This window comes from Episyrphus balteatus, chromosome 2, assembly GCF_945859705.1.
Source record: "Episyrphus balteatus chromosome 2, idEpiBalt1.1, whole genome shotgun sequence".
In the NCBI taxonomy this organism is placed as follows: Eukaryota; Metazoa; Arthropoda; class Insecta; order Diptera; family Syrphidae; genus Episyrphus; species Episyrphus balteatus.
In genome coordinates this window covers 81,400,778-81,419,440 of record NC_079135.1, presented here as the reverse complement: position 1 = coordinate 81,419,440, position 18,663 = coordinate 81,400,778, and the positions used below count along the sequence as shown (strand labels likewise).

The following is an 18,663-nucleotide window of genomic DNA, read 5'->3' as shown; positions in this document are numbered from 1 at the left end:
TTTTATTTTTCAATTTTCTCAAAAACTAGAAGACATAGAAACATATAGTTTTCACTGTTCGATAAGGAATTAATTGAGGCAGTTTTCTGTTTAAGTAATTTATTTACTAAAATTCACAGTCTGGGCAAAAATAGTATAAAATGAGTTTTTACAAATTTTTTTTCGCCTATTTTTAACTTTGAAATCGATTATTTCAAACACTATTGGTAATATTATATTGATTTAGAAATTAGAACCAAATGCACAATTTTGCCTTTTGGAAATGGTATCATTTATTACTGTAAGTGTTGCCGTTGTTTTTTAATAATTTTTTTTTATTTTGATAATTTTTTTTAGAAAAATGCCCCTCCCACCTAAACGGGGGGAGATAGACCCCCCTCCCAAAGAAAAAAAATGTTTGTATTGAGCTCCTCTACAAAAACCTTTAATCAAATCCTGGCGCCCAACTTATCTTACTACGTGCCGAAACAACATTTTTGTTCTATACCTAAAAGTTCGAATTTCTGTATCTGGGTTGAAATCGAAAAATTTTTTTTTCTAAGCTAATTTTGAAGTGATTTTCATAAAAAATACCTCGATCGATTGGGAAATAGATATAGTTTTAGAATATATTTTTTAAATAGCATGTTGTTTTGAAAACATATACTTTAAATTGATGCCGAAGTTGGGCAAATGACAAAAAAAATTGAATTTTTGAACTTTGACATCTTATAAATTCTAAGTGGTTTAACCGAGTTACATGTTTTATACATTGTTAAAAAGGTATATTTATCTTCTATCAGAAACTGTAAAAAAATCGAAAATGGGTAAAAAATTGTCGAAGCTAGAATTTTTTCAATGGGTGAAGGTCCAAAAAACCGTTTTTTGCCCGTAACTCCAGATTTTGGGGGTGTTAGGGGATTTTCAAATACCGTTTCGTATTCAGTGCGACTAGCTCTACAAAACCTGATAGGTCTCCGCCCGCGTATATTTTAAAACCTCATTTTTGTAACACCGTGTAATTATATTTTATTTTACTGCATCAATTAATAATTTTATCGCTAACAATGAATGATAAGAAAGCAAATTGAATGTTTCATTATACATATAAGGGGTGTATTAAATATTTGTTTACAAAAACTTGGACATTCAAATAAATACAAAAAAAAAAAAAATTATAAAAATTATCTATACTTAATCACTATTTTGTTAATCTCAAGCTTGGTTGTATCTTTAGAGTACGTGTACTTTTAATGGTTTTTTTGTTTAGATAGATAAGCACGTGTACTTTGTGAATGGTGTTTTTGTTTATTGATAAGTTATTTGTTATAAATCAATTGATCTTTGGTATTAAATTTTTTTTTCCAAATCTCGATTACCTAAATTTATTTTTTTTGCCATAAATACGATTTTTTAGTACGAATGAGTAATTGTATGGTAAAAACTCCTTTTTGGCATACAAAATTTCGTAATTCAAAAATTAATTTATTAGGTACCTTATTTATTACCAAATTCAAACAGTTATGTATGTATGTAAATATAAAACTGATAAAAAGTATTATACTAACACTATAATCGTATAGTTTATAGAAATGTTCAAAATAACCAAATTCTAAATTTTCTAAAAAAAAATACCTACCTACCTTACCTTCAAAATTTTTTAAAAATTTTTTGTTGAAATTAATTTTTTATTTTTTAATTATTTTAAAATTAAATGTCGATAAAACTTCTTATAAAACAGTTCATTATTTTGTATTAATATTTTATTGGTAAGATAGAAATAATTTAATTTGTATTTTAATTTTTTAATTCAAATCACTTGTTTATGTAATTTATTAAAACGCATTGTTATTATGTTTTTTAGACCCTGATGATGACCTCGAATTATATTGAATAAAAAATAAATAAATATTCAAAAATATAAAAAGATGCCTTTTAATTAAAAACTAAACTAAGAAATAAGGTAATAAATAAACAATTAATAAATTCAACACAAAAACAAATAAAAAATATACAAAAATTAATATTTGATTGATAAAAATGTCGCACTTGAGTGAGACATGCGACCCAAAACAAATGGTTCCGTTAAATCACTCCGAATTTCAAAATTTGGCGTTATTTCACTTTTTTTTTAAAAATCAAGAACAACAGCATTCAGTTGGCCTCAGAAATGGAACAATACAATGCCGCCGATTTCTGAGATCAATTTGGCGAACCCCAAAGGTGAAGCAGATAAATGTGGGAGAGTTATGATCCCCTCGAAAAAGGAAGAACGCGTTATTTCACTCAACAAAAACGAAATAGCTCCTGATTTTCACATTCGGCCTTATTGCTATTTATCGAAGTGCAATAAAACCCAATTGAGCCTAATAAGCCCGAATGTTAAGAAACAAAGAGAAGTAAAAATAAAAGTAGAGATAGGACAAAACTCCCAGTTAAATAACACTCAATTTGTTTTAATTCGAAAGGGATATAAGGCCTAAATTCATTGAGGAGTAAAGCCCTAAATTAAATAAAATTAAACCTAAAAATCGTCCGATTTTTATTTTTTATTTTATCAAACTCTCAACAGTTTTATTGATTTAAAGACCACTATCGACTTTAAGCAGAGAAAGAGAATATCAACCTCAAAATTAATTTGGATTTTCTAAGGGGTGAAAAAAAAACTACCTAACTGTAAAGTGTTTAAGAATTAAAAACAAAATTTAAGACCATAAAACAGTTACTACAGCAAAAAAAAAAACATGTAGAAATATAACCACCTTGATTACACTGCGCAAAACATTCCTTTCAAATATTTTCTGCACTATACCAACCTACCTACTTGTTGACCTAATTTATATATTTTTTTTTTTCATTCTCTCAATCTAAAAATAAATTCAACCAAACAGGAACAAAAATAAAAGGAAGTTCCTAACGAAGTGAATATATGTATATATATATTTATATTCATTATGTGTGTACCCAAAGTATGCACAATAATACACCTCTCTTTATAGTGACGCATCACATCCGTTTCCCTTTCGTTCTGCCGAACGCACAATCCGCACACAATCATTATATTAATATTATTTTTTTTTGAATAGTTATCGTCTGTTAAACTTTTTGTTTTCCTGTCTACCTTTGAATTAAAAATTCAAAACATACCTACTTCTAGGTATATAATAGTGTATATGAATGATAAATACATATTGATCATTGTGTGAATCGGAAAATCCCCTTCCAGGTGAACAATCACCATCCGTTTCCAAGAAGTGTCTCACAAAAAAAAAAAAAATACCCGCAGATCGAAAAACGATCAGTCTGTTTGTATTTGTACTTATACAAATGGTTATGTATATGTATCAAGTTTCCAACTTTGCACTTCTTGTCTTTCCTTTTTCCTATCTTTTGATTGTACTAAGACTGAGGCTGAAGATGAGAGCTAATAAATAAATTTAGGTGCACAAATGGGTCGCACGTTCCTGATCGAAATGATTTTAAAAAAACATTCAAAATAAAAATCCAAAGACAGTATTGTATTGAATTTATTGTTTCAAAATTCAATTTTGTCTACCCAAAAACGTAAGGTATTAGTTTTGAAATTTGCCTGAAAAAAATCTCTCAAAAACATTTTTAGCTCCTTCAGTTTTTAAATTGAAATTTGGAATCAAATTTTTTTTTACAGACCCATAAGATACCATTATATTAGTCGGTACCGATACTGCAAGTAAAAAGTGAACAGAGGCTCAATGACCTTTTCGGTTAAACACAGATAGTTTTTGCCTTGTGAATAGTACACATTGTGTGCGTATTGTAAACAGACTGTCATACAAAAAGTACATAATATACAAAGGCATAAACAACAATGAATATAAACTGCGTTTGCAGACAATTCTATCTATACGTAGTACATTGATCTTTTTTTTTTTATTTTTTTGTCGTAAATAAATCACATCTAGGTACAAAAATAATAATTGCAAGGTTTGTGACAAATGATATATTTGTCTTTGTTCAAGTTAAAAGCAGGTGCCAAAGATTCTTTCTCTTAAAACATTGTAAGCATCTAAACTCGTCGAGATGGAACTTGAGAGAAGTATTTTTAGCAATGGAATTTAATCTGAGTTTGGTATAATTCTACTTTACATTAGGGATGCAACATCGTTAAAAAAAACATCGATGTTTGAATACATCGATGTTTTATTTACAACATCGATGTTAAAAAAACATCGGTTCTATCTTCGATACATCGATGTTTTCCCGATGTTTTTTTTTGTTGGACATAAATACGATCTAAAGAACAAAATATTTATGTTTTATCTGTTTAAAACCCAAAAACCTAAGTTGAATTAAATTTTTTGATACCACAGAACAGACAAATTTATCAACAAAATTAAACATATTTTCTTAATACGATTTTCGTTTTTACCACCAATTCTAATCAAACGGAAGCAATTTTTTTAACGTTCAGAGCTCTGAACGGAACTCACAAGCATGTTAATAATGGTCGCCAGAGGCGTACACACCATGGGCCAAGCGGGGCCCCAACTGACGCTAGGGCCCTCACTGGAGACAATGCAGAGAAGGAAACTGTTATTATAAATAAAGTAAAATGCTACTAAAATAATCTAAGCGACCAACAAATAAAACTTCTGGGGCCCTCAAAAAAAGAGAAAGGCGTATACATATCCTTTTAAAAAAAATTTCTATATCGAAATGGCCCCTTAAAATGAATATTGTCCTGGGGCCCCATCAACTCAACGTACGCCTCTGATGGTCGCGTTCTGATTTCTGAAGCACAGAAACAGTCTTTTGAATGAAAACATTAACAAAACTTTGAAGCTTTGACATAGACAAAAAAGATTGAGTTTGAGAGTTCAAGTTCTGTTATTATAGCCTGGTACGCTGCTCGCGCTAAATTTTAGCTCCCATACAAATTATCGAAAATTTTTAGCCGAGATAAAATGGATTCCATACAAGTTATCGATAACTTGTATGGGAATTTTATCTCAGCTAAAATTTAGCGCTAGCAGCGTACCAGGCTTTATGCAAAAAAAGAAAAACGAGTAACAAAATGAACGATGTCGATGTTTTGCAGATTTAACGTCGATGTATCGGCGATGTATCGGCTTAAGAAACATCGATGTATACATCGATGTTTTTCACAAAAACATCGATGTTTTGAAAACATCGAAAAATTGTTTGAGCATATTTAGTAACGGTTTTTATAAGAACTATTTACCACCTTTTTAAATCTGTTTAAATCTTTCCGATATCTTTTTTAATGCCCGAGATATCCCCAGTTGTTTGGTATTTTTATAAATCTTATAACGTCATTATCTTCTTTATGATATATGAAGCCAAACCCACTGACTTCAGTTTAAAATATCTCGGGCAATACAAAAGATATTGAAAAAATTTAAACAGGTATCGAAAGATGGGAAACAGTTCTTATAGAAACCGTTTGTATAAATGCTCAAACAATTTTTTGCTTATACAAAAGAATAATATCCGAAGAACTCAAAAAAACGTTTTTTTGCATTTTCTAACGGTAATATCTCAAAAACGGGAGCTGATTAATTGTTTTTGACTTCGGATTCGAATTCAGCACAACGAAAACCTTCAAAAAAGTATATTTTTGTTTCGGCAACAAAACCCTTGTAAACCAGTGTAATTATTGAAATTGAGCTGAGTTATGGATCCTAGGCTGGATCTGTTTAGTTCCTCGTTTTAAGACTGTTTAGTTTTAAATGCACTCGTATCGGCTGGACTTTTTTCAAGGTTACTTTGGATTTTGAAGGCAGATTTTGAGGCATGATTAAATTTAAGTTTTAGACTTTAAGGTTCTTTAAATTGCAAAAATGACAAGAAAAACCGATATTTTATAATCGTCGGAAGAAGGAATTTCTGATAATCGTTTGCACTAAAATTTCGAGTTTAACTTTAGTGGGAAAGACCTTCAAACATATAAAATTACCTATATTTCTTAGTAATCGTCGATAGTAAGACATTGAGTTATAAACGCCGTATATACTCGATAACAAAACAATGTTTATTTTTTGGATACAATTGATTATTAAAATTTATTTATACTCATGTAATCATTGAAAACATTGATAAAACCTTCAATAAATTGACTGTAAACTAATAAAATTATTACAAATTGTTACTCAATGTACCTACTTAACTTTGAACAAAAATAAAATAAAATTAAGATAACGATAGTTTCACCCATTAAGCCATTTATAAAATATTATTATTATTAAAGAAATAAACTTGCATCACCGACAAAGTTCGATATTATTTTTAAATTTTGAAAAATAAAAGAAAGAATAATCATAATATTGTGAGGTAACAAGACAAAACAACACACACATGCTTTTACGTGGCCCAATCTTTTCTCTTAGAATTAATAAAGGAAATAAAAATATTTTTTGTTTATTTATTATTTTTCCTTCAGAAAAGACGACGTGATGAAAGTGTTTATAACAGCTTTATATCCAGAGGTATGTGGTTGATTAAAAATAGAAAAAATTTTATTAAAATGATGCAGCAAAATTCGATGAACTTATTTTTTTTTTTGAGAAATTTTATGTGATTAGAAACAATCTATAAAATTATATAAAAACATTGAAAATATTTTTAGTGAACAAGTTTAAAATTCTTAAGTATGCAATAAAAGAATTTACTATATTTTTTTAATTTTATTCAGCTTAAAAACACTAACCTAACAAAAGAACAATTTTTGAAAAACATTGTTTTCGCTTCAGGGTTAAAAACAAATAAATCAAGAAGGCGATATTGAATTTTTGCAGCCACAACGATTTAATTGGCAAAACCTAAGCAGTCCAGAATCGGCAGAAAATTGCAAGTCTTTCAGTCCAAGCACACAAGAATGGCTAAGAGTTGTAAGCCAACCTTGGTCCCACGTGGGCTGGTCGCACCATAAATTTATTTATTTTGTTTTTTATGGAAAGCTTGGAAAAGCGCTGCTATCTTTGGTAAGAAGGTCAAAAAACACAATCACGAATAGCTGTCCTTATGAATCGACTTCATGTTGAGGGAATTTTTTAATTTTTCGGTGTAAATTTTTTGAATATTGCTTAAACTGGGGATTTTGTAGTATATCGAGATTGACAGGTGGATTACAGTCGGTTTAATACTCCCAAGACGAAATTTGAGCGTTTTAAACTTTCCTTTTTTTTAGATGTCCGATAAAAAAATGTGGAAAAACGAAGAAAAACGGTAGACAAACGATTGAGATCACGCTTTTCACGAAGTCCCGGTCATAGGTGACAAAAAAAAAACAGTTCTTGTTGTAAAACAAAAATTGTAATGTATTGCCCCGACTGGGCTCTAGCTTTCAAACCAGTTTTCCCAACTATATAACCTACTACAGGATCCAGATCGTTGTCTCGTTTGTTTCCGCTGCCGGGCAAATGCAACTTCCTCCTCCTGATCCCTGGAGTTCTCTGATGTAATGTGCATCCATTCCACCACAAGCTATAGGCATTTTGTTGAAAGTCCTATAGTATTTTTTTAAAAGCTTAAATCTATTCAAACAATTTAAAGGAACAGGAACCATTTCAAAGAATTTTTTTTTTAACATCACAATGAATAGCACAAAAATATTAAAAGCCTACAAACAAAAATCTCATTGAAATGAAATGAAAATATAAAGGCAGCTAACCCCACCTTATAGTCGACACGACCCAACCTTCACTCACACAACACACACACACTGCTGTATAGTTTTGGAAAAAAAAGCCATTATCACCTCCTCTTCTCCTATATTTTAAAAATAAAAATATGGCAAACGGGAAGAGGGAAGAGGAAATGCGCGCTAAACATAAAAATAACCCGACTGCATAGGAAACCAAACCGCCTACGCCATCATATATTTATAATCTCTGTGTATATATAGAGAAGAGGCTTGAAAAACTTCGAACTGTAAAAAATTAAAACTAGAACGGAGAGGGTTTTTTTTTGTATTTGCTAGCTTGTTGTTGTTGCTACTGCTACTATAACCAGGCAGTCCCTTTCCTCTCAAGTCTTTGGATTTATCCACCATCCCCTGTCATCTCAGCTTTTTAGCCCGAATGAAACCAGCAAACTTAGGCAGAAAATGAAATGAAAAATGAAAAAAAATTGTATAAAAAAAAGGAAACTAAACAAAAATGCCCGCACCCTTTCATGTGAATTTTCTTCTTTTTTGCCAAGTTTTATTTTTTTTTTATTTTGCACAGCAATTCCATGCGTGTTTGTTGTTTTAAAGCAAAAAAAAAAAGCCCTCCAGCCATGAACTTTAATTATATACCAACAGAGAGAGTGTACTTATGAGAGCGGATCTGCTTCAGATATTGCCATATCTATACTTCCATATTCCATAGGCTTATTTGTTTGAATGCAGAAATTAAATTGGCTGGAAACTTTATGGTTTTATTGCTTTGTACTAAAAAAAAAAAAAAACGAAAAAAAAGCAAACAATTCTGCATTATAACAATCTTGGGAGTCAGGAAGATTTGATTATTCCTGTTAAACAGAAAATAAAGTTTTCATTGTTTTTGTGCATCTGTGTGGAGTAAAATTGTTATATTTTCAAAAAAGGTTCCATATATCTTTAAGTAAATTCACAAAAAAATTCAATTAACAATTAATGATTTTTTTTATTGTTTAAGTTATATGAGGCAAAGTTGGCTTAGCAAAAAAAAATATGCCTACCCAGCATGCAAAATCATAGGTATAGGTACACATTTTTTTTTTTTTTTTTTGCAAAGCTATACTCAGTGCATTACAAGTACAACACTAAGCTGCCAATAAAATCAGCTACATGCTTTGCGGCTAAATGCGTTCTTTTTAGGCGCCTAATTTTACCGAGTGCGAAAGAGAATGTAATAACATTAACACATACTGAATATTTTTACGAAACTTTGCAAACTATCTTTAGGCACCTATTTTTAGGGATATATTTATAAACTTTTTTAAGATAAATATCTTCCCTCTTCCTCCCTCTTACTTACAAATTCAAGGGATAAGTTCCTGGACACACACTTTTTTTGGTTGTAAAAATATTAATTTAAATTTTTTGAATTAAAAAAAAAATTAAAGGAAATGGGAAATTGTTTGCATTAAAAAATATTTTTGCAAATAAGAAGAATCTGTTGCATTAAAAATAAAATATACGACTCCAATGTTTAGGCTTTTTAAGGAATTTCATAAGATACTCGTATGTAAAAAAAAATTAAAGTTAGTTTTATAATTTCTCAAACACCATTTAAATAGGTTTTGACCACAAAACTAATAATTCTATTTGATTTTTTGTGTCAAAAGAAATAATTAGAAAAAAAAAGTTGAAAATTGTTAGAGCCGTTTTTTTAAATAATTTTTTTACATATAATTAGTTCTCACATTTTCAACAAAATGGTATTTACTTGTATAGTAAATTTTTTTTCAAATAGTTCATCTCCCGTTGTTAAAAAAATTAATTGAAAAATAAATATTTTTTGTTTAAATCGAAAAAGTTTGTTTCTTGAACATGTTGTAAAGTTTTAACATTAGTTACTTTAATGCTTCTGTAAAATCGGAGCTTAACGGCTCAGTTCTAAAACAATGCCATTTTTGTAGCTTAACTTACTCCACTATATTTAAGTTTTATCGCCATTTAGACAAAAAAATATACACCTACCATTAAGCAGATGTCAAAGTTTGCAAAAATTTGAAGGTAAATATTTTTCTCTAAAGTTATTCTACTTAGCTAGATTCTTTTGTTTTCATGATATGACGCCTTTATGGTGTTAATAAATTTCTTACCTGACATCGAAAATAAGAACAGATAAGTGTGTATTTATTTGTCTGTTGTTGTTGCTGTAACGAAACAGTCGCAAGATAAGAAGAACTATTTAAAGTTGTAAGATTTATTATCTTCACAGCAATAAATTGTTGTCGTATAATGACTCTAGTTGCAGCAGCATCAGCGGATATAATGGAAATTACACACAGAGTCTAACGTCTACGTTGTCGCAGAAATGAGATAACGAACAAAAAAATAACAAAAATGGCAACTTTAAACCTGTCCATGCAGTTGATTGTGTAATATCATTTCAAGTGACAATTAAAAGTTAGTGTTTTAAATAATTTTCAGAAAAATATAATGAGTGTAACTTAAAACAAAACAAAGTACTTTTGCTGACCTAATTGGTCAAACTTCTTTCGAATCGCCTTGCTTAAGATATTTACATAAGAGCACGAAATTTTAATTCGGATTTTTTTGTCTTCTGATAAAGGCGTCCAAATTCTAAAACCTATATTTTGCTCAACAATTTTGTCAACAACAGCTTTATTTTATTTGATTTTAAAACTAAAAAAGATTTTGAACGAATTTTAAAATTGAGAAAAAATGGTGCTAATCCAAGATTTTACACTACCGCTCTATTTTTTTTTTTTTTATAATTCTCAACTAACTGGAGTTGGGTTCGTTACCGCACCGCACGCCTTAAGTTAATTAATTGCTTTTTGGCGTCAAAAATCAATTATCTACATCAAATTTAAGCTAATGGTACAACTTAAGACAAGTTCGGATATCAGAACAGGAAGGGTACTAGAAAAGCTTAAATCCTGATTTAGGTACGGGACTCCACTTCGAAACTATGAATTCAAAGTATTATTTTTGTACTTAATTTTTTTTCTGTGCGAATAATATTTTTGAGGTTATGTCCAGTTTTGCATGTTTGAACAATACTGCATCTTTTTTTTCATACAAACAAAATTCAATTCAAAAAAAAAAAATTCTTTAAATGATTTTATTGTACGATATTGAGGGGGAATCCCTCTGGAAGACAGCTTTTTCAATAATTTTTTTTTGGAAAACCGAAAGCATTTATTGAAATTTGGAAAAGTATATGATAATAATGACATTATGAAGTATTGATACAATTTTTTTGAAGTAAAACTAAAACATAATGGCGTCTACAGTTTGCGCCGTGCAATGCCCAGGCCCAGAAAATTATTTATAATACTAAAGGAAATCTTTTTCTAATAAAATATATTTATACGCATTGCATGAACCTAAATTTAGCAAAAAAAAAAGTGTAAAATAAAAATTAGAAATCAAAAAAACGAAAAAAACACAATGTTTTTTATAAACAAATTGTTAAAAAAAAATATTTATTGTAAAAATTATATTGAACTTTTATGTTCATGCAATGGCCAATAACAAGTAATTTGCAATTTATTTCAAGTCGATAGCTTCATTAGTTTCTGAGTTACGTTGCACGGCGCGGAAAAAGACGTGTTTCGAGAAAAATGCGTTTAAAGTTATCGTTTTCGTACTGTGGTAGGTTCGGAGCGCATAGTTTTCGGGGCTATCTAGAGGCTTTTGATGCTACATTCAAGGCTAAGACCACTGAAAATAGTTTCTTCGGTTGATAAGTGAATTTATTAGGCAAAAAAAAAAATAATGCAAAAATAAAAAATTCCCCCCTTGAATATGATCCCCAAGTTTGTATTTTGTTTCATCTTAGGATACTGAATCAATAAATAATCTTAATTTTTGACCACGAGGGATGGACGCAAAATTGTTTGGCAATTTTAGCGATTTTGGATTAAAACAATTTATGTAACAAATATTTAAAGTTGACATCAAAATATGTGAGTTGGTCGTTTTCCAAACGTTGTCTTAAGAATTTTACAAAACTTTGACAAACATTTGGTTTTCACCTCAATTACCGTTTGAGAATTTGTTGATGCAAGTATTGTAAAAATACCTTCGATTTCGATAAAAAAATAATATTTAAAAGACAACATTACATTAGTAATATTCCCTATTTTGAACAATTTCCGAATTTGAAAAAAATACTTCAATTTTCGAAAGTCTTTGGTAGTCACCTTATCAATACCAATCCATAATTTCATGCGACGCAGCTATAAATTTGTTGTTATTTTTATTTTTTTTTCTACCAAATTTAATCTTAAATTTCGGTAAAAATTTATTACCGTCATAAACAAAGCACATTTTAACTTTATTTTCTTTTTATCTATACACGTTTTACCTGTTCGTCGTCCCGCCACAATCGATTATTTATAGACGATTGATTAACGATTACGCACGTCAATAATATTCATGACAACAGCGTCAGATTGTCGATTCCCATATTTATACTCTAATGTAGGTAACTACTCATTTTTAGTTGTTGTTGTTGTTCTTATTATAAATGCGTTTTCATTTTAATATGTTTTCGTGACTAAGGGGTAAATTGTTGGTGCACAACAACTAGTCATACTCAATCTAATATGGCGCGGCCATTAGAACTGCTTTTTCTATTACCCCACACTCAATACACATTATAGGTATATGTTTGTATGCTTATTTTTTGTAGAATTTTGCAAAGGCTGGTGTATAAAATGTGTTTCTATAGGATACGTGTGTTTGGAATTAGTTCAGAACATTCAACCCGTACTTTGTGCCCGGCAGAATAACTTAAAAGGTAGAACACTCTCGTGATTGTTAACGTCGTTATAATGTACATATGTACATTTTATAGTCTAAGAAATTGTGTTGATTTTTGGCTTTTTGAGTTGGCAATCAATAAATACACTATATCTATTTATTAAACTGTCAAAATTGCAATCAAAAACTTTAAAGACCACTCATGCAATAATATGTTCCTAATAAATTCCTAATTTATTTTAAGAAAAAATTAAGTTTGAAAAACGTTAATAAAAGTTGAAATATTTGAACCAGAAATATAAATTCCAACTCAAAATAAGTTAAATGAGACTAAGGAAAGCTGACTTAACCGACTTAATAGTACATATATTTGTAACATTATGACCCAAACTATTTCTGTAGGTTTAGTTGTTCATTATTCTATTTTTGGAATGACATATAATTTTGAATGAAAATATCTACATAAGGGATTGGGGATCAGAAGGTTGGGGGAGAATTTTGAGGGTGGTGAAAGTTTATTATTATTATTTGTTTTTTTTTTTTTCGTTTTTTATGAACAAAGCAAAAAAAAAACAAGACTTGTTTAAGGAGAATAATAACTCGTGAATAATGTAACAGACCTGACTTTGTGGATTTTTTTTTATATTTACATAAATTATTGTTACAATATAAAAAAAAAGTAAGGGAAATAAAAATAAGCACTTAAATAACACGTACCTACTTTTTTTTTGTTTCTAGAATAATAAATTAAAGCAATCGTATAGGGGAAACCTATGACAACATTAAGACGCCAGTATTACATAAGACTTGAGTTTCACTTTAAGTAATCTGGTTTTGAAATGGAGAGTTTTTTGTGGGAAAATTGTACAGATTTTTGTTTTTATCTTTCAATAATTCGTCGCCGTAAAGCAAAATTGTTCTAAGTCACAAAAATTTTCTGCTCGTTTGCCATTCAAGTTATGTTTTTTATAAAGTTTGTTCTTTTCTATTGAATAAAATATACAAGTTTACCCCTTATACTACTTTTTTAAAAAAAATTTTAAAACTAAAAACCCATAATTGGACATAGAACAATTCCTATAAAAGTACGTTTTTTCCTTAAATAAAAAGTGGACTTAGAACAAAATATGATTCGACTTAGAACAATCAAAAATACTAGGGCTCATTTTCAAAAGGCTACTTCCCTGTTTTTATTGTTCTATGTCCCATTAAATTATATTATCTGCGGAATAAAATTTGTTTAACAAAAAAGGTTACCAAATTCGGAAAGAGCACCCTCAAATTAGTACCTAAAACTGCATCATTAAATCATTTTCGGTACAAAGTGGATCTAGAACAATTTTGCTTTACGCCGACGAATTTCAAAATTCATTTAGTCGACCTTGCCTTGTCCAAAACATTAGATATCTTTAATTCTTTTTACTTTAATTCCAGGAAAGAAATGAAATTATGTAATCAATTTTGATATCGACTTAAATCCCACCTTCTATAGCAGGTCCAATGTCCCACAAAATACCCAATTGATTTTTTGTTACCGCTAGAGTTCGGCGAGAGATTATGGTTTATCACGCTGAAAAATTTAGGTTGACAAAATCTGGCTATTTGAAGATTATTACTTAAGATAATTTCAGAGTATTTTTAATGCTAGATCGAATGTGTCCAAACATTTCCGGGTATGACATAGAAGTTACGTCTTAATTCAAAATTTTATTTATTCTGCTATATTTAAAGGTTTGCAAGGAAAATTTTGAACACGAACTCTATAGATGTCTATGTCTACAAAACGTTCTCAAAGAAGAGTATCATCAAGAATATATCAAACTCAAACAATATTGAGATCGGTGTTCCACAAGGAAGTATCCTCAGACCTATGCACTCTTTGTTTGCTTTTTACGTTAATTATTCAGTGCAGAATTAAGGCAGCAGCTGATAGCTGAATTCAGTCCATAATTCGTATTAAAAAAAGCTTCTAACGGTATTTTATATTTAATGTTAAAATTATTGTATTATTTCCATAATGCATGATTGAACGTTAAAAACTTTTGAAACATCATGAAGAAATTACTTGAAAAGAAAAAGTCCAAAAATCGTACCATATGGAAATGAAGCTCTAACTTCTACTAAAATTGAGTCATCTATAACCTAAGAACTATGAAACAACGGAAACGCTAAAACGGATTAAGTTTAAACCTCTTCATTTAGTTAGTGTTTTGCTTAAAAAAAACATTTTTTTTATTATAAAAAAGGAGGAATTCTTGCCTCTTAACAATGTTTAGTCAGTTTGACAGAAGTGTGGTTAAACCTGCCTAAAATATTAATTTTATATATTTGTAAACTTCATTACGTAAAAACGTAACCTTAAAGCAATCGAAACAATTAAATTTTGAAAAAAGCTTCATTTCTACTAATTCTGCGATTTGTTTTTTTTTTTAGAGTGATTCAAAATAATCAGATAATTCCAAGAGCCTTAACTCTGAAATACGAGATCTTAAATAATATAAATTAAGTTAATGCTCCAGGTTGAAACTTTTACTTTTCTTACCCATGAGATCTATTTATTTTGAACAATTTATATGAAAAAATTAAATTACCCATTCAATTTTAAATTGCATGTGAATTTTTTAACTCAAGTGCGTTACCTATACTAACAATAACAACACAACATAGTATATATTCAACACTATTTCTCTTGCATTTTTTTTTTATTTATCATCACAATATTTCCGGCGTAAAGTACAACTGAAAGTTCAAAAAAATAAAAAAAAAAACTTGATTTATGTTGCAATTTATTTATTTTTTTTTCTCTTTTGTATTCAACATCAACGAGACATCCGCCATATGTTAGCATAGGATCTCAAACAAGCCATTTTTTTTAGCACAACAAAAAACACCGACAATAATACTACTAGTACTGGCCTTGACTTTATACAGTATATTCGTATTGTAAATCCACCAACCATTTATTTCTTTTTTTTCATAATACAATATACAAACATATGTATATACGTTCGAAGATGATAAGTGAGAAATATGAAGAATTGTGGAAGTTGTTTTTTTTTATTTAATTGATGCAAGGAGGCAGGAATATGAACTTATGGAAAATGAAAGAGAATTCAAAAGAATACTGGTAGATATTATAAATTGCATTTGATTTTCAAAATACCCTATCAAGTTTAGAGACACTTCAAAAAAAAAAAAAAAAACATTTTTTTGTTGTTTCCTTGAATCAAAATCGTTTTGGAAAACACACTTTGAAAATTTTTTCATGTCATTTTTTTTTAAGTTTCAAAAAAATTGCGTTTTGTTGGACGTGGTCATGGTTTACTAGAAAAATATTAAGTGTTACATTTTTAATTCAATTGACTTTATTCCAATACCATTTTTTGAAGATATCAAGTTTGGAAAAGATCAATAATATCAGTCTTTTAAGTATTGTCTCTGTCAAAACTTAACTTTTTTTCTCTGCAAAAACCATTTTTTATGAATATACCCTATAGGCATGACACTTATACAAACACTACTTCAAACAAAGACTATCTCAATTATAATGACTTTTGTTGTGCTACAATGCAGACAGTACAAAAAGAAAAACCATTAAAATTAACAAACCTATAACAAGAGAAAAAGTGAAATAACAAAGCATGAGTCAATCAAACTTGAATGAGATACAATACAACAACAACAACAAAAAACTAGCTAAGAAATTAGAATCAAGCCTCTTGCTTTTCACAAGACCGTCTCTGGAGTCAGAGGCTCTACTACAATATCTAACAAAGAAATTGATTAATTCAAAGAAATAAATTCCATTGAAAATGGTTTTTTTATACATACAGTATATTTCATTCGTTGTATCTTTACCCCAAAACTGATGTTAGATAATTATAAAAAAAAAGATAAAGCCAAATGCTGTTAAGAAAAAAAAAAATTAAACAAAAAAAAACCCCACAACGACGCGCCAAAAAGTTGAAGTGAAAATGAATATCAAGGTTTGTTGTTGTTCTCAGTCTTGTTTTATTTTATTTTTGTTTTTGTAATCTAAGATGAAGAAAAGATTGATGGCTTGATGAGGGGAGTTTTTTTTTTTTTTTTTTTTTAAGTTTAATGAGTCGGTGGTATATTAAATTAGGAAAAAAAAAACAGCAAACAAATATAAACGGTCAAGGTTCTTTTTTTTTATATATGTAGGTACGTAGGTTTTTTTTATAAGTGGGGGAATGTGAATGGCTTACCGATTTGTTAGATGTGATTTTTTTTACTAGGTATAAAAAAAATGGGGGAGAATGTTGTTTCAGAATATGATATTCATATATATTCTATCATATTAAACCATATAATATACTTATTTATGTTTTTAATTTAAATAAATTATTATTTATTTTTAAGTTGTTTTTAAATTTTTAGTTTTTTATTTAATTTAGTGGATATCTATAAAATATCTAAAAATATAAATATAACAGGATGGTATTTAAGATTTTTTAATTATTAAAAATATGCTGTATATAATCTTATTGCATTATTATTAAAATTCAGCATATTGAATATCAGTGTATGTTGCAACTATGAGAATCCAAACGGAATTTTTAGAAAAAAAAAATCAAAAAGAATATTTTCTTACAGGTTACATCCAAATTTAAGAAATTAACTTGCAAGTCGTTTTTTTTTATATGGGTGAATCTGCTTAGAATTTTAAATTTGTTTTTTTTTTTTATAATACAAAAATTTGGAAAATGAATATTTAAAAAAATAAAGGATAAAAACCCTATGTGATTTTAGATTTTAAATATTATATTTTTTTTTTTTAAACAATTTTTACAGATTTTTATAAAAAAAACCTTGTTGTATTTGGAAATAATTTATAGCTCCAAAAAACTAATGGCCTGATGACCATCAAAATTGTAATTTACAGCGTATTTTCAAAAAGCAGCAATCTTTTCGTCTCATCAAAATATCGGTAGGTACTCCTTTACTGTGGCAAAAAAAATATGATAGTCAATATGGCCTCCAAAATTGACCTTAAAATTATTGGCACACTACCAAAATCGTAAAAATATGCCGCTTCGTTCGTACGACAATCCCTTCGTTATCAACAAAATTCACTGCAAAACAAAATTCAGCTAAAAGTTTCAGAAAAGCCTAGAAAAAAAAACTATTGCCGTACTTTTTTTAAATATTATTATTACCTTAATCCCTAAAGCATTTCAACATAAGTATTTGATTATTGGTCGAAAATAAAATAAAAAGGCGTACCGGGATTTAGTTGAGACAAAGCTATTACTTTACTTTTTTTGAAAATCGCCAATTTTTTAAGATCTTGGTAGCGTGCCAAAACTGTGAAGACTTTGAATGTGGATTTTTTCTGACTTTTTTAGCCATAATTATTTTATTACAGTACAAAAAAAAATAGTTTTTCGAGATTTCGAGAAATTGATTTTTGGACAAAATGAAATGCTGAAATAGCCTAGATAAGAAAAATATAAACTGCAATCATAAAACTAACCTATGAATCGGTGATGCTCCTGATGGTATTCTTTGTTGATAGGCCGACATATTTCCTTGCGGCTGTGATGAAGATGGAGCACCTCCTTGCTGATTTTGTTGCTGTGACGATGGTCCGTTATCACTTCCGCCACCACCTCTTTGTCCGGGTGGCGGTGGACCACCGACCTGCACTGAAGACCGAATGGCTGCTTCCATTTCATGCCGACAGCGTAATCATATTATAAAGATACGCAAGTGATAACATTATTTTTTTATTTTTTTTTTATTTTTAATAGATATTTTTTTTTTTTTTTAATTTCAAGCACAAACACAACACACACTTTATTTTTATTTCCTTTATCTGATTTTATTTTGTAATTAATTTAATTAGGCTCTGCTTTTATTAAATTTTTAAGCTTAAATATACAACTTTTCACAGACTTTATTTATATTTGAAATATAGATATATAATTATTTATTTGTTGTTGTATATTCTGGTTAAACAATTCTTATTTTTTTTTTTATTTATTTTTTTGATAGAATAAAAAATTACTTTTAATTTTGACTTAAAAGTAATAGACTATACACAGATATTTATTTTTAATTTAAATATTTTATTTTATATATATTTTTTTTTTGTTGTATTATATAAAAACTGCCCACATATTATTATATATTCGTTAAATTTATTTTTAAATCACTTTTTATTAATGAATATTTTGCGGTTGCAAGGGATGCAGTGAATTTCTTTCTTTTTTTCATTCAGATATTTTTTTGTTGTT

At 28.8% G+C, this 18,663-nt stretch overlaps 1 protein-coding gene across 2 annotated transcripts in view; it reads right to left on the bottom strand.

The window, feature by feature from the left end:
• LOC129911347 (protein split ends) overlaps nucleotides 1–18,367 on the bottom strand; it is a 101,478-nt gene extending 83,111 nt beyond the window's left edge. For both annotated transcript variants that reach the window (XM_055989112.1, XM_055989113.1), the window contains exon 1: nucleotides 17,901–18,367. In XM_055989112.1, the coding sequence (XP_055845087.1) occupies nucleotides 17,901–18,097 (197 nt within the window). In that variant the 5' untranslated portion in view covers nucleotides 18,098–18,367. The remainder of the gene's footprint in view (nucleotides 1–17,900) is intronic.
• Between the last annotated feature and the right edge of the window lie 296 nt (nucleotides 18,368–18,663).